The sequence below is a fragment of the Ptychodera flava genome, chromosome 19, assembly GCF_041260155.1.
Source record: "Ptychodera flava strain L36383 chromosome 19, AS_Pfla_20210202, whole genome shotgun sequence".
Lineage (NCBI taxonomy): Eukaryota > Metazoa > Hemichordata > Enteropneusta > Ptychoderidae > Ptychodera > Ptychodera flava.
In genome coordinates, this window is record NC_091946.1 from 31,930,151 (window position 1) to 31,956,755 (window position 26,605).

Sequence of the window (26,605 nt, forward strand, 5' to 3'; positions counted from 1 at the left end):
ATGAGAACTAAATCTGTACAAACCAAGAGTGTTACCCAATTCATTCATGCACAGTAAGAAATTGTCACTAACTCTTTGTGAGGTAAAATTGCCAGTAAATGAACATTTTTGTGTCTCATTATGTAGGAAGTATTCTCGAATCTGCGCTTAGGTGGTTCATAACAAACAACCCTCTAGGGCGATGTTAATATTATAATAATATTAGAGAGAGCAATGGATTACTAAAACTTGTTTCGATTAAACTTTAACTTGATGTTACCAATAAACAACAGAAAAAGTCTTGATAATGTTCCAAACGATGACGTCGATTTGAGATAAATATCCGATCCTCTTGTCACCCGACCGATTGAGTAGGTACAAGGAGCGCGTGCATCAAACAGACATCTCCACAACTCCTCGCCTAACAGAGTGGTACAACTTCTCAGTATGTCAGAAGAAAAAGGTACGGTGTCTAGCCTAGATGCCACTAAAGCACATGTAAATTCTTAATGGTCACTGATAGAATTGGGTAAGCTGTTAACTGTAGTTTCTTGCCCATTTGAGCAAAGGTGACATTCTGATTACTTTTTTTAACAGAAAGGTTGGTCGGTGGCGGCAGTGGCGACCAGAGCCCACCGGAGTATACACCGCCAGTTTACGAAGCAACGACACCACCCGTACAGGTTTGTTTACAAGGAGTTGCATTCACGTTACTTTTAGGTTTTATCAACAAGATATCAGAGCCTTAAAAGTTCTTAAAAACAAGGCAAGAAATGGTGAGACAAAGATTATAGCGAGTATACTCTTTTCAGCAGAAAGCATGAATGTCGGAAAATGTTTCCTCTTACTGCGTCAAGCTCTAATGCTCTTCCTTGGGTAACGGGACGACTCAACCGCCGTGCGGGTTGGACTGTGTAATCAACTTGAACCCGGGTGTAATATACCCTTCACCCCTTCAGCAAATGAAATATTTTGCTCGCTACCGACAGGAAGAATATACACTAAATGGAATGTATGTATACACCATGTAACTTTGTACCCGACCGCTTTGATTTTTGATAAGCTGAAGTCACGCTGTTCCAGTCTTATCACAACCGCATGTGGAACAGGATCATCTCGACCTTTGGCTGTTAGATTCCACTGGTCGTATCTAACAAACACACACACACAAATTAAATATATGTCCTTGTGGGAAATATGGTCCGAATAAAGGCCACACCATATGATATTGAAGGAGGAGTTGGTGAATTTTCGATAAACAAACTGATGTTGACCAAATGTGAAATACAAAACTGTCATAGCAGTAAAGCATGAGAAACCAAATGTATTTTTGGAGAGGTGAGAAAAGAATTAGATGTGAAGCACAGAATCCTCCCTGATCGGTAAAGAATGTGTTCAGTGGGTTCTGGAGTTGCTGCCTTTTGTAGCATGTGTCAGCAGTACATTTTTCAACTATTCAAAGGAAAATGACAATGTTATGGTACATTCAAGAATGTACAAAACTAAATTGAACATAACAATTTCCCTGAAACCACTAAATTTTGTTGCAAATGAGGAAATGATCAATGCCAATCCCATGTAGATTAAGATAGAATATTAAACAACCATGTAAAGCGTATATCATCATTGTCAATGGTAAAACAATGCTAGATCAGTAATGTGTATGATATTCTGTGTTCAAATGCCATAAAGGTTTAAAAACACTACATTACATGTATGTTTGAACTTTTCGTAAAAAATAGTTACTGTGCCTCTCTACTGTGCCTCTCTACTCGACAAAAGACATTTGCTTTACTGGAGTACATATTCAGAGGATTGTGGTGTGCATTTCAAATTGCATGTAATTATGGCCATTGGTGGTCCCTGGAATTATACAACTGTTATTTTTATTACTGTACGTGCACTAAACTCGGCCAGAACACCTGATGCTGGCTCATGTGATTAGATGTGGATCTTGGCACCTCAATAAGTTAAGTTTTACAGAAGAGTTTTTTTATAGGGACAACAAGTAAACTTTATGTTATTCTATGGATATCACCAGTTATTTCATGTCGATGTAACTTACAATTACAGGTTGTTTATATATGCCAGGTTTTATTTCAAACCTAAACATGATTTCAACTCCCAGACAATGGCTAGATGTTAGACAACTTGCCCACACTCGCTTGCTTATAATAAGCGTTCAGTGCTGACACTGATCAGATAGCGAGTGGTTGATCGTGGTATTACATAATAATTCGTCGATTTCTCACACTATAAGATATACTTTGTCAATGCGCTATATAATCTCACACATCTACATTCTTAAAATCTAATCTCCGAGCGATATGACTGTAAAGACAAAAACATTATTATATCATATCATGCTACCATGCGCCATTCTGATTGGGCGAGAGCTCATTCACCGATGCTAAAATACTGTTTTAGCACTGATAGCAGTGGTAAAACGGGCCCCTAAACCAGCATTTTCGAAAATTTCCCACTCGCTGCATTTGAACGTACCCATCTAAACCATAGACCCTCGCGAAAAACCGAAACAGTCCGCTTTGTTTCAAAGAAAGAATACCGAATTTTGATACACAGATAAAGTGTGGGTCTGTAACTCACCTCTTGGTGAAAATAAGTTGGGATCGATGATAAAATACATCTCTGAAGCAGCACATTTGAGTGTGATGTAGACGAATTATTGCGTTGAGGCGACAGCGCACCGTGCACTTTTCTTGATATTGCGGGAATCGAGACGTGATATATCCTGCCGCTCTTTAAAATGAAGCTACTATTCGTTCACACACTAATAAATTGACACTTTCTCACAGTAACGGTATGTCAGATATTCTTTACCAAAGTTTGGGCTGCAACAGACCAGGGTGTCCTAACGATGTAGACCAAGAAGTTCAAAATAACAATGGGACGACTCCTGGCGACTGCGACAAAATTTGACATCAAATGCTGCGAACAATATCAGCGTCCAGCTCTCGCTGCATCGGGCAACACACACTGTACAACTGTCCATCACAATTGCAGTCATCGTACGTCTGGATTATTTCAAAACTGCATGTTTTCTGGTACGTCCAAATTATCCATCAAAAATACATCCTGTAACTTCACTGTACCACCTCTGAATGTCGCGACGGGCGACGTATACCGTATACGCGTTTAAGCGGTACAGAATGAGACAAATCTATTTTTAGTATGCCAAAAAAAACAGGACTATTGTTCATATGTAAATTTACGAAAAAATTGTTACTTTTTCTTTTGATTTGAACTCTTGATTGACCTGTTTTCTGTGTCTGCAGCAGGTATTTTAATGATAGTCTTCGCGTTGCATGCGAATAAAATGCAATGTTGATGAACGTATGCGTATTTATCGTACGATACTGTGTGCGTGTGTACGTAATCCCAACATAAAAATGCTCGGTCTCGGGCGCAGAATTTCCGACGATCGATCTCTCACACGGCCATTTTCTGCATTTGGGGCTTCAAGTGACGAAAATACTCAAACAAGACAACAAAGACACACAAGTTGATATAATATAATAGCAATAACCCCCTTTGCAGTCGGGTATACACTCGATTTTGGTACAATTCGCTCCATATAGCACTCGCCTATCGGCTCGTGCTATATGTCGCGCATTGTACCAAAATCTCGTGTATACCCTCCTGCGGCGTGGGTTATTGCTTAATTTGACTGCAAGGGCAGAATTTGCAACGACTCTGCACCTCTACACACATAAATTAGTTTTATCAGGAACACTATTAAGGTGAATTGTAAAATTTCTCAATCATTTACCTAAATAAAAGTGTAGCATATGAATTACATAAAGTTGGCTGCAGGAATTATAGCACTAAGAATATAAAAACCTGAATCAACAAGGACAAAAGTTTGCCTACAAACTTAAATGCCTACTTAACGAGTCACGGCCAAATTCCATGAAAATATCATATGGAGGAAAGAGATCTTGTTAGTAATTTTCAGCCACATCGCAAGATGGCTGTTTAAATGCAAATTAGTCACTTTAGGACAAATAATATATTTGTGTCGAGATAGGTCATAACGGTAGCGTCTTCCACTTCCAAGTTTAATTTGCTCTCATAAGTGAAGGATGATTATTGAGCTATTATGTTAGACTGCAAAAGTTCTTGGCAAAGTTCAAGTGAACTAAGGTGTAGACCAGATCATGTCTAGAGGCGGTGACAGATATTTGCCAAAAGCAAATTTTCTGGAAACGTTTCAATGTTCAAGATATAAATTTTCAGTAATTTTCATCTGCAAAATACAACTGTAGAGAGGAAAAGAATTAGTCAGAGCCAAACCTTTCCGAAAAATATTTAAACTTCCAGTTTACTTTACTCTATTGCTCTCCACAGTTCAAAGGTTATGATAGCACAACATTGCCCTTATGCTTTTATAATGCCAAGGAGTGAACCTATCGATATGTACGGTGAGGCTTTTTAACATTTGCTATTGTTCAAAAGCATGAAGATGAATGTGTATTTAAACAATATTGCCATTGGGAATTCAGTCAATTCATCAAATTTCATATAAATATTTAACATATTCATACAATGTAACATTCATACAAACATGTAACACGTTTGCATACGTGATTTTTTTTTCTTAATCAGCAGTCATGTAACTTGAGACATAATTATTGTACTTTGAATAGGCCATGAGAAAAACACCCTTGAAAGGCAGTCAGTCAACACTTTGAAAAACTTACAAAGTTAAAAGACATTGCTCAGTGGAGTAGGTGGAAAAATAATGCCATCCCATAATTCTTCTGCGACCCGCCAAATTTCAACTGGTCCACTCCCTTAACCTTGTTGACTCAACTGTACTGTCAACCCGATTGCCTAATTGTATGGCAGATTTGTATTGAATGATTGCTGCAGTTATATTGCTGAAACTGTATGCTAAAGCCAACATCCTTTGACAAAGCGTCCCTGTATAGATATTGACTTTGCTCCTCTTATAATCAAGTGTCTATGAGAGATGAGCTTCTCTTGCATACTCTGGGGATTAAACTCATTTTGGCATCGTTTTTTTTCCACAAAACAGTGATCATACCAGAATCTTTCCTGGAATTACTTTGCAACCTACATGCCATCTATCAATTTCTAAGAAAGCAAGCAAGACCACAACAACAACAACAACAACAACAACAACAACAACAACAACAACAACAACAACAAAAACAACAACAACATCTTCAACAGACAACAACAGCCAGACCTTGGGAATGCCATTTTATATAAGACCATAGAAATAGGTAAGCCATACTGCGTTGAAGCTTTGTGTATGTGACAAAAAGGACATGCCCCAATATAATTTGTGATTGACACAGAAGCACTAAAATATTCATTCAGTGAAGCTGTGCATGGCCTTGCTGAAAAATTATTCTATGATACTGCACTGGCTTTGCATGATTAATTGTGCCGGGGTTCTCTGACAGTTGACACCACATGTAGCAATGTGTAGCATTGGTCATTGCATCGTCTTCTCGCACTGGTCGTTTGGTCGAATACAATCTCCCAATAAATTACCAGTATAGAAACTACCTGCTATACTGCCTTACGAAAGTCGGATGAAGCTTCAAAATCTTGCGGACCAATCACAGCGCATGTTACGCACATTACATAAACGGAGAAAACCAAGATTGCACCGGCCAACTGCCGACTGTGCATGCAACCTAGGTGAAAGAGATCGACGAACTATCTTTACTTCAACGTTTCAACTTGTTTCAACAAAGATTTGCCACCTCCAGTTCGTCTCGTCATAAAGACACAGTTGCCAATTAAAATGGAGCTTACTACTTTCTTTTGTTTGTCAGTCAAACTCTTAACACAAAAGACGCTCGGGATACATTCTTCGAGGTCACTCTTAGATGTCGCCCTCTTGAAATGAAGTACTACTAGGAAGCAATTCTATATAACAACTTCAAGTACAAAGTAATATGTACATGTATGTATTTATATGCAATACTGTTAAATAACACTAATTCAAGTAAAAGAGTAATGATTTATGTTTCTTAGTTTCAGGCATCCAGCAATCATCAGGCTAATTTTCTCTGGAACTTCACTCTTATTTATATGCGTGGGACGTACCTTGGTACTATAGTTTTAGGTGGTGTTGCAATTAAATAGAAAATAGTTGTTTTGATGGTGAAACTTCGAAACCAACTCAGTAATTGACCATAATACATCAAAGCCCTAGGCCTTTTTCTCGAGAGACCAAATGAACTTTGATATTTCTGTAATTTTCTCATACTTCTTGTTAAGGAACATTGCATGTGATTAGCGAAGTGTGTCTTGAATGTTTTATTTTGTTTCAATGCAGGTATTACATGCTAAATATGCTCATGTTCAAGAGGACTACGGTCGTCCGATGCTCGATCCTCCAAAAGACCATCTGGCCCTTGCAATATTTGCCTGCATTTGCTGCTGCTGGCCACTTGGATTGGTCGCTATCATCAATGCACTAGATGTAAGCTCAGTTTCAAAATTCTTCTATTTTTCAGCACCGTTCGTAGGTTCTACGAATAGTGCTGTTTCAAATTCAAGGAGGGCATTGATAAAGGAACTAAAATACCAGCCTGTAAAGCCAGTCAGCGACCTAGTAAACTTTCCCCACCTACATAGTACATATCTATATCTATATATCTGGCACCCAACAGAGGGCAGTAGTAGTTTACTGTTGCTATGGTTCCTTTGTGGAAAACTGAATGTATACTTAGTATTTGTTCTTAGAAGTAGAAATAGGCCGCCCGTTATTCCTCGCCAGCCGAATCATTTAGGATGTTATCATATACCTTGATTCTCGTGCAAATTGTAAAGCTATTTGGAGAAGCCTCCTCACATCTGTACACTTGTTTTATTACGCACGTCCCAGTGCCCATATTTGGATGAACGCATCGAATTTCGGATCTAGTTTTGTATGAAGAAAGTTTATCTGAGTGTAAACAACAATGTGCGAGATTCAACAGTTACAGGCAGGCACACGGCGTCCAAATATGGGCAATCACGATCATTTCAGAATCCTGGTTACTACGCGCGTTGCTCTCAGCGCGTTCCATTTGTAAACGAAATGAGCGAGAGATTCGAACGTCTCCTTGTTCTGATCGTACGGGCGCCAGTGAAGTTAGCGAGGTCGGGTGATACCTCTCAGGGTTTCATATTAAAACCCAGTTTTCAATGAGCACGTTATCGACGACGTTTGCGTTGTTTAAAGATTTGAAAATGAACCTAATGTAAATCAGGTCGAGTTCGATCATTCGATAGATAAGCTAAGCCGTCACATGTACCTGCCGAACAGCTCTAAGTAGGTCATGTTATAGTAAAATCCTCAGAAATCAGGCTTAAAGGCACAATATTTCTTTTCAATCGAAACTTTCTGCTGCTGTTCGCATCTCATCGCAAGTGTAATGTAATTTACATCAATTTACACCACACCGTCCTTCTCACACCTCAATTTACATCCCATTCTTGATTGGTATATGAAGGTTACGTTGCTTTACAAGTTCTACGGGTAAATAAATGACGTCATTAGGCCTATGTGTACCAATACGTTACAGTACGCAGCCAACACTTTTCCAAAAAAAATTAAAAAATTGGCAATATATGTTTGATGTCGCACGTATTTCTATCACCATCGAACCTCAGAGTCAAAGGTGGAAACTTAGTAGGAAGGAATTATTTTGCGTTGATCCCGTGAATTACTTGAAAGAGCGGTTGAGAAAAGAACTAGCCTTGACGACTGTCGACTTCCTTTATCGCTGAAGGGCCCCTTGAAAAACTAAAAAGTTTCCTTTGACGGCTGAAAAACAGCAAAATAGAAGGAAAAACATTCAAAATTTGTCAAAAGGCTATCCCAACTGTACATGAAAACGTATGGCAAATTGCGCGAAATTATCCGACCGCTGTGTTAAGGCTCCGTATAGGGCGCTCAACAGGCCCCTTTTAGCAAGCTAAATACACTATCCTGTAAATTACGCAGAATTACCCAGGTCAATTTATTACACAAGTACGGGGTTGAAAGCGGGATTGAGGAAAGGACTAGCCTAAATGGCTTGATGACTGTCGGCCTACTCTTTCTACACAGGTACGTGACGCAGTGTTGGCTGGAGACCGTGTAAGAGCCGAAACCTCCTCGACCGGAGCAAGGAATTTCGCATATGCGTCTATCTGCATTGGTGTCTTCATTATAGTTGCTTCAGTTGTAGTTGTCAGAATAACAGTATCATGGTAAAGTGTCTGTAACACCGTGGTTGAAAGTTTGAGGGTGGAGTTTTGTAACAAGTACATCGGATGGACGGAGAGAATTAATTGGAAGGTCATATTTTCAAAAAAACTCTCATGGAGGGTCATATCTTATATTTTAGTAATTGAAAGATGAACACAAATTCTTAAAGGGCCAGTTGTACTACCTTTGATGAATCTGACTGAATCCGACTATTTTGAATTTTTTAAGTCAGTAACAAGTAATATTCTACTCCCAACAAAACGCTGAAACACCCAATTAGCTTGTCACAATAGTATCCATGTGTGTAAAATACCAAAACAATAAAAACCCTAAAAACCTCTAATGAAATACTAAAAACCTATCCGGTGAATCGCACCTGTTCCACTAATAAACATTTTTACTGTAGTATTTTCACTGTTTGCACTACATTTCTGTGTTCAACGCCGTGCAGCATATTGGAAGTCAGTGATTAGATTGTATTGTATGCATGGCGCCAGGCTTTGGAGCAAGAGGTCTTTGTCGATGCTTGAAGCAGAAAAAAAGTAAATCTTAAATGTGTTTTGACTATCTATCTGTATCGCGAAATTGAAATGAAAAATAATATAATACTTAACTTCAAAAAACTACAGTCTGAGGTTTGGAACTTTGTGTGTGGACTATCTAAAATGTGGAAATGCCATGAAAAGTTGTTAATTCACCATTTGCAAAACAATAGAGTGTCTACTGAGCAACAACAAAGAAAATATTAGGTTTGAATCTGGCGCTGTAAATAAGAATTCAAAGACTTTAAGGGACAGCGGTCAAAAATGGTTCAGGATACAAAGCCGGCCAGCACTTATTCACTACTGTAACAAAGTTTATAAATATTATGCGGTTCTCAAAACACATAAACTCAAACATCTTGTTACTGTGTTCAGCAAAAGCTTTGAAACATTTGCGATTGAATATAAGTGCTATCCACAAATCAAAATCCTTCCTTGGTCATGTTGAAGCCCAAAAGTATTCAACATTTCCTCAAATTGGCTTTATGTACCAGGCAAGCTATCTTTGGAATCTTATCTATAATATGTCGAAAAGTACATGCTGAGAAAATATAAGAAATATACTAGCTAATAAACTTTTGTGAAACTTTTTAATTTTTAAATTAGGAGGGCCTTTTTTTAGAAAGGTAAATTGAGGAGTGTCAATTTTATTGAATCGACCTGTCCAAATTCCTCCTTGACGGCTGTTCCCCAACACATGCATCTAGAAGTGGCTTTTACAACTTTTCTCAACATTTCTACGACCAGACCACTGAATTTTACAAAATTCGTGAAATCCACAAATTTTGATTTTTAAGCTGACACTTAAAGTCCTCAAAGGTCTGGAGAAATCCAAATAATTGTTCAATTGTGTCTCTTACCCCAAATTTTTCCGCAGAAAACATAGCAACAGACACCTTTTAAAAGATTTTTTTTGGCCCTTAGTTACTTTCCTTATTTCACAAAAGGCTGTCGAAATGCGCAGTACACTTGCTTAGCTGGCACTGTTTGTTTATGCAAGCATATCATCAGCTACTTTTGTCGACGACGTAAGTTTGGTCATCATGAATAAAAAGACTTTTCAACTAAAACTCTATGGAAGGACAAGCTCAATTGAGAAGCTAAACGATGATTAAGTGAGTAGACATTGCAACAAGAAACTGTGACATGTTATTATACAAGTATTGAGGATAAGTATGCGCAAAGATAGTTAAGCAGAGAGAAATATTGGTTCCGTTTATCTAGTATTAGCTCTACTGTCTTTAATGTATAATGGTTATAGTGATAAATTTCTCATTCATGTTATCATGTTTTTAGACCTCATTATCACATTATTGACGGGGAATGAGGTGCACTTGAGTTTCAATCAACAGCACACGAAAACAGGAAAGAATGAGCCTTCCATGCTATTTCGTTTTTTAACAACTTTCCTCCAATGTTAGCCATGAGCAAAGATCTTACTTTTCAGAAGTAAATAAGAGTTTCAATGTTTTATCGTATGTACCATGATCGCCTTGTCTAATGAGTACTCGTCGCCGTGATCTGTAAGCAACTCTGTTTCTGATGTTATTAAAGCGTGTATAACTTTTACAAGTTTTCATGAAAGACGCGCACTCAAGTTTCTTGATATATCCCACATTAAGTTACACGTCTATACATAAATATATAAATCTATACATATATAATACATAGATAATAGACAGATATCTATCTATCTATCTATCTATCTATCTATCTATCTATCTATCTATCTATCTATCTATCTATCTATCTATCTATCTATCTATCTATCTGTCAATCTATCTATCTATCTATCTATCTAGCTGACAAGTTAGCTGGATGATAAAAGGAACAATAGATAGAACAATAGATAGATAGATAGATAGATAGATAGATAGATAGATAGATAGATAGATAGATAGATAGATAGATAGAAGATAGATAGATAGATAGATAGATAGATAGATAGATAGATAGATAGATAGATAGATAGATAGATAGATAGATAGATAGATAGATAGATAAACAAATAGATAGATAGACAAACAAATAGATAGATAGATGGATACATACATAGATACATAGATACGTAGATACATAGATACACACATGCGCACATATATCCATCCAAACATACATACCTACATACCTACATACCTACATACATACATACATACAAATACATACATACATACAATCATACATACATACATTCATACATACATACATACATACATACATACATACATACATACATACATACATACATACATACATACATACATACATACATACATACATACATACATACATACATACATACATACATACATACATACATACCAAACAATTTGGATAGAAAACAAAGGTCTACGAGAATACCAAAAATCGCTAATCCAAAGATAAGTTTTTGAGTAAGACCTGTAAATTTTGTTGGCGTCATGCTGAAATAAGAAAGAAATATAGTATATTTTGTTTGGTTTGTTGAAGCTATGTTCTTTGCTACTCACGTAACAAGATTGTTGCCTTTCTTACTTCGGTCGGCTGTTCTGGTCAACGCGAGCGATTTGAAGATAACATTTGGAAGTAGAAGGTGAAGGTCAGACATAGGTATGTCTCTGCTAACTTTACTTTTAAGCTTGAACAGACTAGAAAGAGATGGAGAGTGAGCGAGTGATCGTCAACGAATGAATGAATAAACGAACGAATAAATAAAAAGCAGATAATAAATAAATCAATCAATCAGAAATTGTCATGACGGACAATTACCATTCAAGCACGTGTATATTGTGTGTCAAATAATGCATAAAAGATTCTCACACTGTGCACGTACAGTGGCAGTTCAGTAAGCCTCAAACAAGATAGGTTTTAAAATGAGAGAAAAGAAACAGATGACTCAAACTTCGTTGTTATAGAAATAAACAACTTGGGAAAAATCTTGAAAACGAGTCACATGATGACCACGGTCGGACATCAAAATGTTATCCTGGGAATTTTAATTGTCACTGGTCTTTTAAAAGGTACTTAAAACCAATTTTTCGTTACGTACCCAGTTGTGCGAAGGTGACATTGTGATTACTCATTCAACAGCACAATCAGACACGGGCAGCGATTGCGATCCTACTATCCACGTCATACACAGCAAGTTTACCATAGCGACGTCACTGCTAGTACAGATTTTATATAAAAAGCATTCACATCTCTATTCGTTTTTATTAACAAGAAATCAACACGATTTCTGACAAGACAAGACAAATCGTGAGACAAATATTGCAGCACAATTACCTGATTTTGAGCAGTAAACAAAGTTGGAAATTCTTTTCTTTTAGTGTGTCAAAGTCACATCGTCTTCCCGGGGCAACAGGGCGATCCACGTTACCATTAATTACACGGTGTATTATTAGCATGCGGGTGTAATGTACTTTGTACCCTTCGATTAATGGAACAATTTGCCTGCGAGCCTCAGGAAAAAAAGACATGAGCGACTTTTGTACCCGACAGATGTCATTTTAGATTAGCCTATGTTGCGTCTTTCAAGTCTTATTACAACCCGATGGAGAGGCAGATCGTTTCGACCCTCGTATATTATTAGGTAGTATTAGTAAGTAAGTTTATAATCCTCGATTTAATTGGTCGTACCATCGTTCGCAACCAGTACGCACTTCCTAATTTCGATCTTTTTGCAAGGCATCATAATGTATGTATGTATGTATGTATGTATGTATGTATGTATGTATGTATGTATGTATGTATGTATGTATGTATGTATGTATGTATGTATGTATGTATGTATGTATGTATGTATGTATGTATGTATGTATGTATGTATGTATGTATGTATGTATGTATGTATGTATGTATGTATGTATGTATGTATGTATGTATGTATGTATGTATGTGTGTATGTGTGTATCTATGTATGTATATGTGTATGTATGTATGCATGTATGTATGCATGTATGCATGTATGTATGTATGTATGTATGTATGTATGTATGTATGTATGTATGTATGTATGTATGTATGTATGTATGTATGTATGTATGTATGTATGTATGTATGTATCTATGTATGTATCTATGTATGTATCTATGTATGTATCTATGTATGTATGTATGAGACTGAGACTCATTGTTTCATTTAATTATTTTCAACAAATAATCAGCTTCTAAGTAGTCCTAGCCTCAGACTCTTTGAATTGCTGTAAAAAGTGACAATTTAGCAATTAATCATAGCCTTCTGAGACGCTGCCCTTTGGGAGGATACTTACCTATCACGGTCACCGCAAAGTTCATAATTGTTGTCATCCTTGTCAAAGCGTTTCACTCAATTGGGAACAGTATGTCAAATCATTGACTTGAACCAAATCTACGACAATCCTGACTATATAGGAGAATTAAAAACGACATCAAAAACCTATTTACGCTCAGAGTATAACAAATAGCGTGTTGCAAATCATATTATTAGCAACCCTGCCTTACCAAACTGAATGTTTTAATTCATGATGTTGAAATGAAAGCAAACTATATAACCCTTGAGAGTACAATGCTTATGTATCTCTACAAGGAAGTGTCGATAAACGTATCTCTACAAGGAAGTGTCGATAAATGTTCATATAACTATGAGCTCTTTCGGAAGCTTGAATATTTCGTATCAACTTAGACTTGGTACAAGTCTATGAATGAAATTGTTTTCTGCATGTGATGAGTATTCATGAGATCTGATTCCGCCTGTAACTCACCCATCTAGTTCACTCCAATAATGCGCAGATACTTTTATACAACTCGGTGAAAAAGCATTGTATTGTACGATTGTTTGCGGTCATCCAGGCCAAAGCGTTTGACATAAAAGTAACATGAAACAGGTAACGTACCAAAATTACCATATTTTACAAAGCGACCAACTTGAATCAAGTTTAACAACCACTGCAAATGATTCTGTCGTGTCGTTATGCAACGATCGGTTTGCACGAATCGATAATTAAGCTCCGGTGCCGTCAAACTGTAAATTTACCTAAAAAGTAATGTTATGACTGTGTAGATCGTCAATGGTAATCTCGATAATCGTGTAACTGTTCTCGAATATTTATACACCGTTTTGTGTTCATTTTTATTGGTGACGTTATTTTTAGGCGAGTTAGTGAGTGAGTGAATAAGTGCATGAATAAACAAACGAATCAATAAAAAAAGTAGTTATTAATGAATAAAAGAGCTATGTGATTAGTTACATGGTAATTGTTTTGGAAGCTTTGGCAATTCAATTTTACATGAAATGGAGAGAAAAGTATGAGAACTAAATCTTTACAAACCAAGAGTGTTACCCAATTCATTCATGCACAGTCAGAAATTGTCATCGACTCTCTGTGAGGTAAAATTACCAGTAAATAAACATGCTTATCACATTATGTAGGAAATATCCTCGAATATTCACTTAGGCGGTTCAGAACAAACAACCCTCTAGGGGGATGGAAAAATATTATTTTAAAATTAGAGAGAGCAATGGATTACTAAAACTTGTTTCGATTAAACTTTAACTTGAAGTTACCAATAAACTACAGAAAAAATAGTCTTGATAAATTCCAAACAATGACGTCGATCTGAGATAAAAGTCCGATTCTCTTGTGACCTGACCAATACAGTAGGTACAAGGAGAGCGTGCCTTAAAGAGACATCTCCACGGCTCCTCGCCCAACCGAGAGGTACAACTTCTCTGCATGTCAGAAGAAAGAGGTACGATGTCTAGCAAAAAGCTGCCATTAAAGCACATGTAAATTCGAGCGGTTTTCTCTATGGCCTCTCCGCTAGGCGACTGATGCCGTATGTTGTGGGTTCGAACCCGATTGAAAACTAGCCGTATCTTAATGGTCACTGATACATTTGGATAAGCTGTTAACTGTAGCGACGCCCATTTGAGCAAAGGTTACATTCTGATTACTTTTTTCAACAGAAAGGTTGGTCGGGGGCGGCGGTGGAGACCAGAGCCCACCGGCGTATGCTCCGCCAGTTTACGAAGCAACGGCACCACCAGTTTACCAAGCAACGGCACCACCAGTTTACCAAGCAACGGCACCACCAGTTTACCAAGCACCACCATTACAGGTTTGTGAAAAAGGAGTGGCATTCACTCTACTCTTAGTTTTTATCAACAAGATATCAAATCTTAAGATCTGAAGACAAGAAATTGTGAGAGAAAGATTATTGTACGACTCCTCTTCTCAGCCGAAAACATTAATGTCGAAAAATATTTCCTCGTACTGCGTCAAAGTGGAATGGTCTTCAGCAAGCAACAGGGCGACTCCACAGCCGTGCGGGTTGAACTGTGAAATCAACTTGAGACCCGTATGTGATATACCCTTTACCCCTTCAGTCAATGAATATTTTGTTCCCTCTCATCAGAAAAAATAGACACTGAATGGGATGTCCATATACGCCGTGTAATAGTGTAACAGACCAATGTAATTTTAGTAATCTGAAGTAAGGCTGTTCAAATCCTATTAAATGCCGACTTACAGCGGGATCATCTGGACCTTTGTCTATTATGTGACTTAAATGCCATGCATCCTGCAATCATCAGCTTGTCTGATGGTTGCATAATGCATGAACACGACTAATATATATATATATATATATATATATATATATATATATATATATATATATATATATATATATATATATATATATATATATATATATATATATATATATATATATATATATGAGAGTGTGTTTGTGTTTTGTGTCTTTGTGTGTGTGTTTGTGTGTTTGTGTGTGTGTACAGATATCCTTGTGCGAAGAAGGGTTCAAAGAATTAGGTAAACAACAATTTGTTATAAATTATCTAGCCCCGTCGCAACATTATATGGTATCGCCCTTCTTTGAACCCTTCTTCGCACAAGGATATCTGTACACACACACACACACACGCACACGCACACAACACAAACACACAAAGACACAAAGACACACACACCATATATATATATATATATATATATATTATATATATATATATATATATATATATATATATATATATATATATATATATATATATATATATATATATATATATATATATATATATATATATCATGTTCAAGAGGAATGAAGAAAGAATTAACTGTCAAGCACAGAATCCTCTCAGATCTGTAAAAATAGGTGCACTGCATTTTGGTAAAGTACGACAAACTCACACACTAAAATTAAAATTAAAAGTAATGTCATTTTCACTGAATTTTGAAAATCTATTGTTTAATATAGTGTCATTTTAGAAATGAAATAAACAGTTTTGTCACCTTATCCGTTTTCATTGAATTTGGATCTGAATTGGGCTTCCCGATTGAAAACTAGCCTTATTTTCTACCCTGGGTTGGTAACTCTGCTGGTGGACAGAATTGTCCCCGAGGTTATCGTTCTCCCAGTTAAAGCGTTGAATTCGTTTCTTCGCTTCGATAAAGTTTGTATGTGCGATGTGTGATAGTGAGCATGCGTGCGTGAGTGCTTCACGAACTCTACAACGTGTGGAGCGGTCTCAGTCAGAAAAAAATGCAACAACTTAGCCGGCTATTGAACCACTCTTTTTTGGGAGTGGAGATTTAGCCGAGCGGTTCTCTCTGTGGCCTCTCCGCTAGGCGACTGATGCCGTATGTTGTGGGTTCGAACCCGATTGAAAACTAGCCGTATTAGATATGGAAAAAATGCCAATTTCAATATACAGTCGATTTTAACATTCTAAAATACGGACATTCTTATGTGACATTTGGATATTTCCATCAATTTTTTATGTTTTAAAAAAAATGCTTTATCAGATATTTCACTGCTCACTGCACTTTAAAAAAGGTACGATAACTAGATGTCAGTATGACGGGAAATTTTCAAAATATATCCTGATTAATCACTTTGCATGACTGAAAAAATTTTCCCAACTTTGACTTAACTGCCTGTATTAATAATGAGTAACCTAGAGGGTCATCACAGTGAGTGGGTCAAAGGTCAATGAGGCCCCTTCAAATAGACACTGAACTGTTCCTATAAAACTATAGTCATGTCAATTGATACTACTAGTGTCGTGAACATTAATATCTTTCTTTTATTCCACTAAAAATATTAGCACTTATTTCATATCGATGTTACTTAACCTTTTAGGTTGTCAATGTAAGCTAGGTTTTATTTCAAACCAAAAAGTGATTACAACTCCAGACAATGTTCAAGCTATATGTTAGATTACTTTCAGACACTTGCTTGCTTATAATAAGTGTTCAGTGCTGACACTAATCAGATTGGCGAGTGATTGATCGTGGTATTACATAATAATTCGTCGGTTCCTCACATTCAGAGATATACTTTGTCAACACATTTTATAATCTCACACACCCACATATAATCCCAGATACTCTTAAAAATCTAACCTCCGAGGAATATAATGTGACTAAAGTTGCAAAAATAATATTACACGCAAGTTCAGAGTTTGAAATGACCGTGCACCTCTAGACGCTCAAAATTGTTTTAGCAGGAACACTACTAAAGTGAATTGTATCATTTCTTGATCATTGGTTAAATAAAAGTGTGTCATAGAACTTACATGAAGTTGGCTACGAAATCCGCAGCACCAGAAATATATAGTAATATCTCAATTGATAAGTATAGTTAATCGCACCTTGTAGGTGTGCTGTTCCAGTTGTAAACACCACAATTATGGTCAAGAACTTGTGAACATCACGAGCCTCGTGATGTTTACAAGTTCCTGACCATAAGTGTGGTGTTTACAACTGTAACCGCACTCCTACGAGGTGCGATTAACGACTTATACCACGAAAAACAGGCCAATCTTCTCTAAAATTTGAAAATTACTGTGTCAATAAATCGTCGACTTTTGATTTGAACACCCACAATGGAATGGGGCGAACCATTGTACGTCGAAAGGTTCACAGAGGTCATTAGGCACCTGGCATACATGTTTGGGAGAGTGACCTATCCCAGACAAGTAGGACAAGTGCTCCGGTCAACTGCAAATCTGCATATAAATAAGGGATATAGAGTGGTATAATGCACCTGCGCAAAAGGAAACTGTTTCAGTCTGATTGGTCAAGTAAAATGGCTACCTTTTCTATGTCGTATTGGCTATTGGCTGGCAAGAAGGCATTCGATCTATAGATGCACGTGATAGATCGAAAGCAACAGTTTGCGCATTATGATGTTCTTGCCTCGTTGATAGCTTTCAATGCCATTTTCGTGTTTTCGACTGGTCAAGATGGACCTTGTCAACTTGTTTGATCTGATGACCCTAGAGACTTCCTAGGGTTCCAAAGATGGCCATGTAAAAACAACCATAGTGGATTTTTCACAGGCGAACTGCCCTGTAAGAGCAGCCGCTACTATTGGAGCGCATCAAATCCATTATGTGAAGTTCAACTTGTAAAAAGGTACTTGGCCATGATACCATCGACAGGACCGTACTATCGACCACCCTTGCCAAGGGATAATCAAGTTCTCCTCCGAGAAAGTAGACGTCTTTACACAAAGCAAATATGCAAGATGGCTTCGAAAGAAGGCCACCATCACACTGGACATTCTAGCAAGGTGGTTATTATTTTACTAAAATTTAATAGATAAAACGAATTCTGTAAAGGTATAAAATTAAATTCATTGATCAATATATTTTGTTGTGTGTGCGGCAATATCACAGAATTTCTTTCGACTATCCCGTGGACATAATAAAAAGGCTGTACTTGTTTCCATGCTATTTGTGACATATATTCATATATTTTGTGTTTGATAATTTCAGGTGAATGCAGCAGCATCTCTGTACCATCACGGATTCGATGAGCAGCTTATCAAAAAACAAAGAGGTCACAGATCAGATGACAGTTTACGCGCCTCGAATGCATGTCTATCGCACTACAAAAGCATGTGTCGAATACATTACTACCACCTCCATCTAGTGTTAAATCAGAGGAAGCTGTAGTAAACCAGTTTCTCAAGTTGCTACAAAACAACACAACAAGGCGGACAGAATTGATCCAACCCAAGAAGACACTGTATCTAAAGATGGACAGTCTTCATCAACAAATCCTGTTGCTTATATTGAGCATGGTTCAAAGAAAGTTAAAATCGAATTATAAAATGTGATGTTATAACATATCAGTTGAACAAATTGTCTTTATTGTGTTACAAAATGTGTGTGAGTGCCTTAGGCATCTCGACTGGACCTATTGTTTTCATGCAAATTAGTAATCGGCCATAATTTTTTAACATTTAAATGAGTAATCACTACACTTTGATTGATATGATAATGATTTTCTTTCATCAAAGTGTGGTGATTACTTATTTACATAAGAATAAAAGTATGACTGATTACTAGTTCCATAAGAACAATAGGTGGCAGTCGTGATTTAGGAGATAAATGGATGGCGATATGGTGGTTTCAACAGGGTTTCAACTCACAACGTACGGTACCCAGTCACCAACGAATAAAAGTATGACTGATTACTAGTTCCATAAGAACAATATTGGCAGTCGTGATTTAGGAGATAAATGGATGGCGATATGGTGGTTTCAACAGGGTTTCAACTCACAACGTACGGTACCCAGTCACCAACGAGAAGCAACAGACAAAACCGCTCGGCCAATTCCCCAATCTCAAAAAAGATTGGTTCTTAACCGAGCTAAGTTGTTACAATTTGGGCCAACTCTTCCAGAGGCGTGCGCATATGGAGTCCATTCAAAGTATGACTGATTACTTGTGGAGTGGACCTATTGTTCTCATGCAAACTAGAAAATTCAAAAATCTAAAATGATTGGGTCTTTGTCTATGAATAGAAATGTAATTGTGCCATTTTCACCGTCATTGGTTCAGTAATGAGATATTCGAATCAGAGAGAAGTGTGCAATGGTACACAATGGTACACAAGATGCCATTGTTTTCTATGGGCAATCAAGCTTATTCGTTGCATTGTAAAATTAAAAATATATCTGAAAAAAACCCGTTCGTTTAATTTTCTCAGTTCGCTTCTATTTCTCAATATATTTGAAATTAGACATTTCTTGAAGGTTAACTAAAACTCTGTTGCTTTATTTTTTAGAGATTCACTCTTATTTTTATGAAATGACGAATTAACGATCGTTTGTGCTGTTGGCAGTGTTTTTACCTATTTTGCGTATGGATGTTATCACTTAGGTAGTTTTAGAATTCCTCTATGAAATTATTTTAAAAATGTAGTAATGGAAAGGGCAACATATAAGGGAAATAGAATCTGCATATTTTTCATCAATATTTAGCTATGCAGTGAGGGAATTTGACAAAATTTAAAACATGGCGCAGAAGGCGAATTCCACTCTCTATATGCTTAGTCGCCATATCTGTGGGAAGAAGTTGTATACACTATTGTGAAACAAAAAGGGGGCCTTTGGTCCCCCAGGGCATATTTCTCTATGTCTCTCAAGTGCAAGACACTTGCAGTCAGTAATGTGTGAGACAGTGGTTAGCTAGTTGTCTTTGAAGACATTCGACGCGTCTTCAGGCTACTTGCTGCTGACTTGCAGAAAACTTACTGCTGGACTTGCCGTATATCTCTATGTCCCTTATGAGATCGTTGTATGAGACATCATCAGTCGTTAGACGGGAGAAATAGACAAAGCATGATTAGCTTTGTCCAGCCCTCAGCGCAAAGACCCATGGAGATCCACACATCCTCTGCCGAGGCTGCTGCACCTCCCTTACTCTCCAGTGACTTGCAGAATGGGTGGCTCCTTGACCTTGACTCAGAGATGAAGATCCTGGGTATTGTGCCGGCACAGGTATATCGAATGGCCTAAACGGAAGTAGGGGTGCAGAAGCCTGTCCTCATCAAGAACACTGGCACCAGCGAGGTCTCGATCCTCTGACCACATACCCAGCAGTGCAGTGATCCTTGTTTGTTGCTGGATAGCCTAGTTGCACATTCCTGCCCCTGGGACGTAGATATAGCTCTACTGTCCCCTATTAGACTGAAAAATACAGTAACTGTCATAGGTGCAGCACAACCTCTTAGGCACACCTTCATTTTTCGGAGTCTGGTCCTGGCTGCCTATTTTGGGCGCTGCTTAGTCAGCTCTCACATTAATAGGCGAGGGTGTCAACTCCGTTTTCGGTGATCCAGTGCTTGCTGTCGAAAGAGGGGGAGAAGCCTTATTCAAGAGCTGTCCATAGAAAAGGTGCTCCAAGGAACGCAGCACATTCATGCCTTGGCAGAAGCTCCTCCTGCTGAAGAGAGCCTCTTTGAACTGCTCGTGGAGGATGAGCCATGTCTGCACACTTTTTTCACGCTATTGGCCCTCTTGATGACTGCCCCCTGGCCTCTTTGATTGAGTACATCATGGAACACAGGCCAACATACTCTGCAATAGGGTGCCCGGCGTACTCGTCTTTCATGTTCCAAGCACCTTGGCCCGGCCATGTCCTGGTAGATGTCCTATACATTGACCTCGACGAGGAGCGAGTCAGTATCCATGTAGAGCAGCTGACAGCACTCCCTGTACTGAGTTTTCATCTGATTGTATAAGAAGTTGTACATGTGGACCTTCGAGAGGTCCAGGATGCTCATGCCCACATACATGGGGAGGTTAAGGATGAGCCAGTGCTTGTGGAGCTGCTACAAGGTCAACGCCAAAAATGTTGGGCCGCACCTAGGCAGGTCTCGCCAGCAGGTGCTGAATCTTTTGCATCCCCATATGCACACACATTAGCTGCACGTCGAGCCGCTTGTGGAGGTTCTCAATCATTTTCCTGAAGATGGAGTTGTTCATCAGCTTGTAGAGTTTCTTTTCAAATGTAGTGGCCGTCTGCTTCTGGAGCTCTGTGTTAAGCTGGCTGTAAAGCTCCATCCAGGGGCTCTGCACAAACTTCACTGTGCTGGGGATCTCTTCAACCTCATCCTCTGGGAGAGGTACAGCTACAGTGTAGGATGTAGCGCTCTGTGCCGCAGAGGTTGGGAACCAGCTTTTCAACCTCAGTGGGTGCTTTATTTCCTCCAAACAGCCCTTTCTGGGGCGCCGACAGCCTCTATACCTGAACCACCATGAGTTATTGGTGAGAGGGTAATCATTGTCAGCCTGGTGCAGCTCGATATGGTACTGAAGGTCTGCCTTGTGGATATAGTCTTTAGGAGCGCCCTCTGGGAGGGTGGTGATTGTCGCTTTGGGCATTCCATATTTATCCTCCAATTGGAAGCCCCCTGTGGGTAACATCTGGCTCATCCCCGGCCATAGATGTTGTTAGCGTCCAGGTAGAGGATGTAGCTGTTTGGCATGGCTGGGTCTTATCCATCCATTGCGGGTTGTTTGCCTTGTGTATCTTTTTGTCACCATTGAGATTCCTCTTCGAGCTGGTTCTCAACAAAGAGTGCTAGTCATAGTCAGTTAGCAGATCTAGCATGATCCCTTTCTTTTTCAGAAGCGCGTCCCAGGAGAGACTGGGGCTGGTGTAGTAGTAGGCCAAGTTCAGGCCATACTTGCGCAGGCTTGTCTTTCGGAAGCTCTTGAATACGTCTGCCAGGAGGAGGACGTCTGTGCCATTGTAAAGATGATGGTAGTCACCCTGGATGTTGCAGCTGAAGGTCTCCCAGGCTTCTTTTGTGTGAGCGCGGTCGCTCTCTTTGATGCCTGAGCAAGAGAGCTTGCTGTGGAAAGTTTCTTTTGGTGGGACCTGGGGCTCAGTGAAGAATGCAGGGGTAGATGCCTTTGCGATGCAAGAGGGCGCATCACTCTTTGCAGGGCTTGTACTTCGCTGTTATGCAGAAGGCCTAGGGCTGGTTGGCTTCCACAAGCTTGTCTAAGGAGGTCAACAGGAACTGGCCACTGTCGATGAAGCGGAGCTGCCTAAGTGAGAAGAATATATACTTTTCTGTGTTGTTGGTGATGCAGGTGATCCTGCTCTGTACTTTCAAGATACCCTGTATCAGACGATAGGAGTCATAGCCCTGCAGGTTGTTGAAGACTACTAGTATAATTGTGGTTTGGGGGCTCAGCCGCAGCTTGAGGTTGCAAGCATTGTGGGCTGCCCTGCAGTACTGCCGTGTGATGTGGCAGTGGTCATGGACAGAGTCTCCAGCAAAAGGCTTCTGGCCTATGTGGCACGTAGTGGGACAGCAATAGGCCTTGAAGTCCTGTAGGGTCATCCTTAAGTCTTAGGGGTTGCCATGATTTCCTTTATATGATGCTCCCCTTCTTGGACAGCTCTGAGGAAATGCTCTGCCGGGTTGGGCCCTCCCTTCTCCACAGATGGGTTTGTCATGCCGTCAGAGCGCACGACCATGTTGCAGAAGCTGCTGATGCTGGGTGACCTAGGTGTTACTGACTGCAGGCTGGAGCTTTGGGCCCTCCACCTTTGTGATCAGGGTCCCGAAGTCAGCGTAAATAAAAAACGGTGCAGAGAGCTGCTTATGGTGGTTCAGGAAGGTGAGCTTGTTTTGCCTTCTTCTGGAATCTCGACCCTCTCAGCCATCTTCCCTATCCCGAGGCACTCAGGCTTGTTTGCCTCCAGCAGGTCCTGCCCTGTGTAGCCATGGAGGCAGCATACTCAGAAGTGTTTGTGATTGTCATGCTTTGATTGGTTATGCAAGAGCCGGTTGATGTCTTCAACCAGTTGTAGTGGAATTTCCCCAGCTGCCTCAATCGACATAACATTTCAAACATCTCCAGGGGAGTGGGGGAAGACTTCGCCTAGTGCCTCATCAATCTCCTTGGCCTGTATGTGTACCTCTTGCCTGTTGCAGAACACAAGCTCTGAGTGATCAGGGTTACAAGCTTGTTTGTCTAGCCTAAGGTGGACCCTCAGCACCAAAGGGAACTTCAGGCCCACCAGGTCAGAACCTCTTCATTGAATTTCTGGCTGATCTAGGTTGGAAATCGTCCAAGAAGGCTGGTTGGTCAGCTCTGAGGCAAATTCGTTCTGCAAAATCCATCTGCCAGCTCCGCAGTAAGTTCTTAACTGCACGATTTGTGCAGTGGAAGTGGAAATGATGAAACTAGAGCAATTGATCGGCCATAACTATATCTATGCACAATCTCCTTAACTTTATGCCTTCACCGCCAACCTCTAAAGAAAATAAAATATCCGCCACATAATTAAAAATCGTTTTATGCCCTTCTTGCTGTTTTCTAACGATGTCCCTCTGCTCTCAGAGCAGAAGCATCATAAACACATTTTTGTACCCACACCTCCCACAAAGGGATATCTTATTTGTTACCCATTCCCACGGACATTACACAGCACGAACCCCTCTTGACTTTAAAGTTGTGTATGCACAGTACTCCCCATGCACTTGCGACCGCAGAACTCAGTCGAGCTCAGCTTAAGCCACTGGCATGTGTTCTTTGGAATTTTCATGCTTACTTTATATCATTATACACATTATCACCTATGTCTAAAAGGATTTGCCGTGTTTGGTCTCACTCGGCAGTTGGTAAGCCCTCCCAGGTGAAATGGGCTTATGAACCCCAATTGTCTTTCGCTGAGATTGCGTATTTTTGCAAGTTGCGTGGTTCTGTGTTGTGAGCCTCCTAAGTTAAAAGGAGGCTTAGAAAGGGAGGTGTGGTTCAGAACCGACAGTTTCTATACTAGTAATGTCATTTTATAAAAGAACATAGAAATCTGTAGGCATGCTATGTTGAAGCTTTGTGTATGTGACTGAAAGAACATGCTGTAATATTATTTGTGATTGACACGGGGCAGTATAATATTCATTCAATGAAGCTATGTATGGTCTGGCTGCAAAATTGGCCTGTAACACTGCACTGTATTTGCATGATTAATTGTTTGGGTTCTCTGAAGATGGACAACACATATCCTTTCGAACGGGTCATTAGTTCCATTACAATCTCCCAGAAACTAACCTGTATAGGAACCACCTGCTATTCTATCTTACGGAAGTCGGATGGAGCTACAAAATCTGGCGGACCAATCACAGCACACGTTAAACATGTAACATTAATAAAGAAATCTAAGATTGCGCCAGCCAAATGCTGACCTAGGTGCAAGAGAGTGACTAAATATCTTTATTTCAACGTTTCAACAAAGATTTACCACTTTTAGTTCTTCTTGTAACAGAGACATTGTGGCCATTTAAAATGGAGCTTACTGCTTTGTTTGTCAGTCAAACTCTTAAAAGGAAAGAAACTCGCCAGACATTCTTCGAGTTTGTTCTTGGATTTAACCACCTTGAAAGTAAGTAAGCAATTATGTGATTGTTTATATACGGGTCATATACAAGCTCATGATGGAGCTATGAAAACATGATCCAAGTACCTGTTCCGCCATGGTCTTAGATGTCAGAGAGCATCAAGCTGCCCCGACAAGAGACCTTGGCAAGTGAAAATGCAGTCATTGGTACAATGATGCATTTGCCTTGCGCCGTATAACCGAGGACATGTATTGCTTAATACTTTTGTGACAGCATTCAGTGATGTAAAATAATTTTCTTTGAATATAAATGTCAGCCAGGCTACTTTGAGCTTTGATTTCTAGATTCTTGATTCTCCACTCAATAAGGCATACCTGTCTTCAGACATTGAATTTGGTCGTTTGTAACATTGGACATGAACGCTGTTGAGTAGTGACCGTTGGATTGGCTTTATCAAAAAGTAATCACTTGATATCGTTAACATGCAATTACTTATTGCATTGATTGGAGATGTTTAGGATGTTTGTACATACATACATACATACATACATACATACATACATACATACATACATACATACATACATACAAGAATACAACACAAAATTGCATCAAGTACAAAGTAATGATATGTGTTAGTTAAGTTTCATGCATCCTGCAATCATCAGACAGAAGAAGATGAGGGGACTGTTAAACAAACGCTCAGAGTTGGTTTCAAAATGTCGCAGCCTAAACAAACATTATTTGATGAATTTCAACACCATCTACAGTACCTGAAGAAATTATATCATAATTAATATAAGTATTATATAGAAATAATAACGCGAATAATAATAGGTTCAATTCCCGTGAAAATTTCACAAGTAGGGTATTTTGGGTCGAAAAGACCAAATATGATATCGATTTCACTGCCCCATGTTTCCATGGTAACCATTTTAGGGGTTGAAAATATCAATTTTTCTAATATCCCATGAAAAGTTACTTTGATTGATATGAAAATTATCTAGTGGGGGAGTTCGGGTCAGAGAACACAAAAACAGACTTATTTTAATGTTTCGAGTTGCCATGGTAACTATTTTGGGATTGAAAATGTTACTTTTTCCCTAATTCCTATTAAAGAACGATTGATTGATGTAAAAATTTGATCATAAGGGTTTGTCTGGTTAGCACACCAAAAAAATCACACTCATTTTAATGTGAGATGTTTCCATGGCAACCATTCAGGAGTAAAAATTACCAGTTTTTCAAAGATTCCATCTAAAATCCAGGAATCAACAGAATGTGTTATATCAAAGGGATATTTTGGGTTAGAAAGACCAAATATCCAGTGTAAAAATCCAGTAATCAACAGAAATATTATACCAAAGTGTTATTTTGGGTTAGAAAGACAAAATATGATATCAATTTTTACTGCCCTGTGTTTCCATAGTAACCTATTTGCATTTTAAAATTTCAATTTTTTTTTCCAAATTCCATTAAAAGTAATCCCAGTTACTATGCAAATGCTCTCCTTAGTGTATTTATCACAGCATGAACTCCATGTTCATTTTTGTTTTATGTTGCCTTGGTAACCATTTTGGAACCACAGTTTTTTTTTAAACCATAGACCCTCGAGAGGATCTATGCTAAAACATAATTCACTGTTTTTTATTTATTTTGTTTGATGCAGTCATCCCAAATAGGCTAAGTGTTATATAGTACAGTACT

At 38.7% G+C, this 26,605-nt stretch overlaps 1 protein-coding gene across 3 annotated transcripts in view; it reads left to right on the forward strand.

Annotated features, from left to right (window-relative positions):
• Positions 1-356: 356 nt before the first annotated feature.
• Positions 357-26,605, forward strand: part of LOC139119293 (proline-rich transmembrane protein 1-like) — a 43,677-nt gene continuing 17,428 nt past the window's right edge. Inside the window, exons 1-3 of one of the 3 annotated variants that reach the window (XM_070683038.1) lie at positions 14,349-14,468; positions 14,686-14,837; positions 18,526-18,894. In XM_070683038.1, coding sequence (XP_070539139.1) covers positions 14,453-14,468; positions 14,686-14,837; positions 18,526-18,705 — 348 coding nt within the window. In that variant the 5' untranslated portion in view covers positions 14,349-14,452 and the 3' untranslated portion in view covers positions 18,706-18,894. Of the gene's footprint in view, positions 443-14,340; positions 14,469-14,685; positions 14,838-18,525; positions 18,895-26,605 lie in introns of those variants that run through there. The other 2 variants (XM_070683037.1, XM_070683036.1) reach the window with 2 other exon arrangements.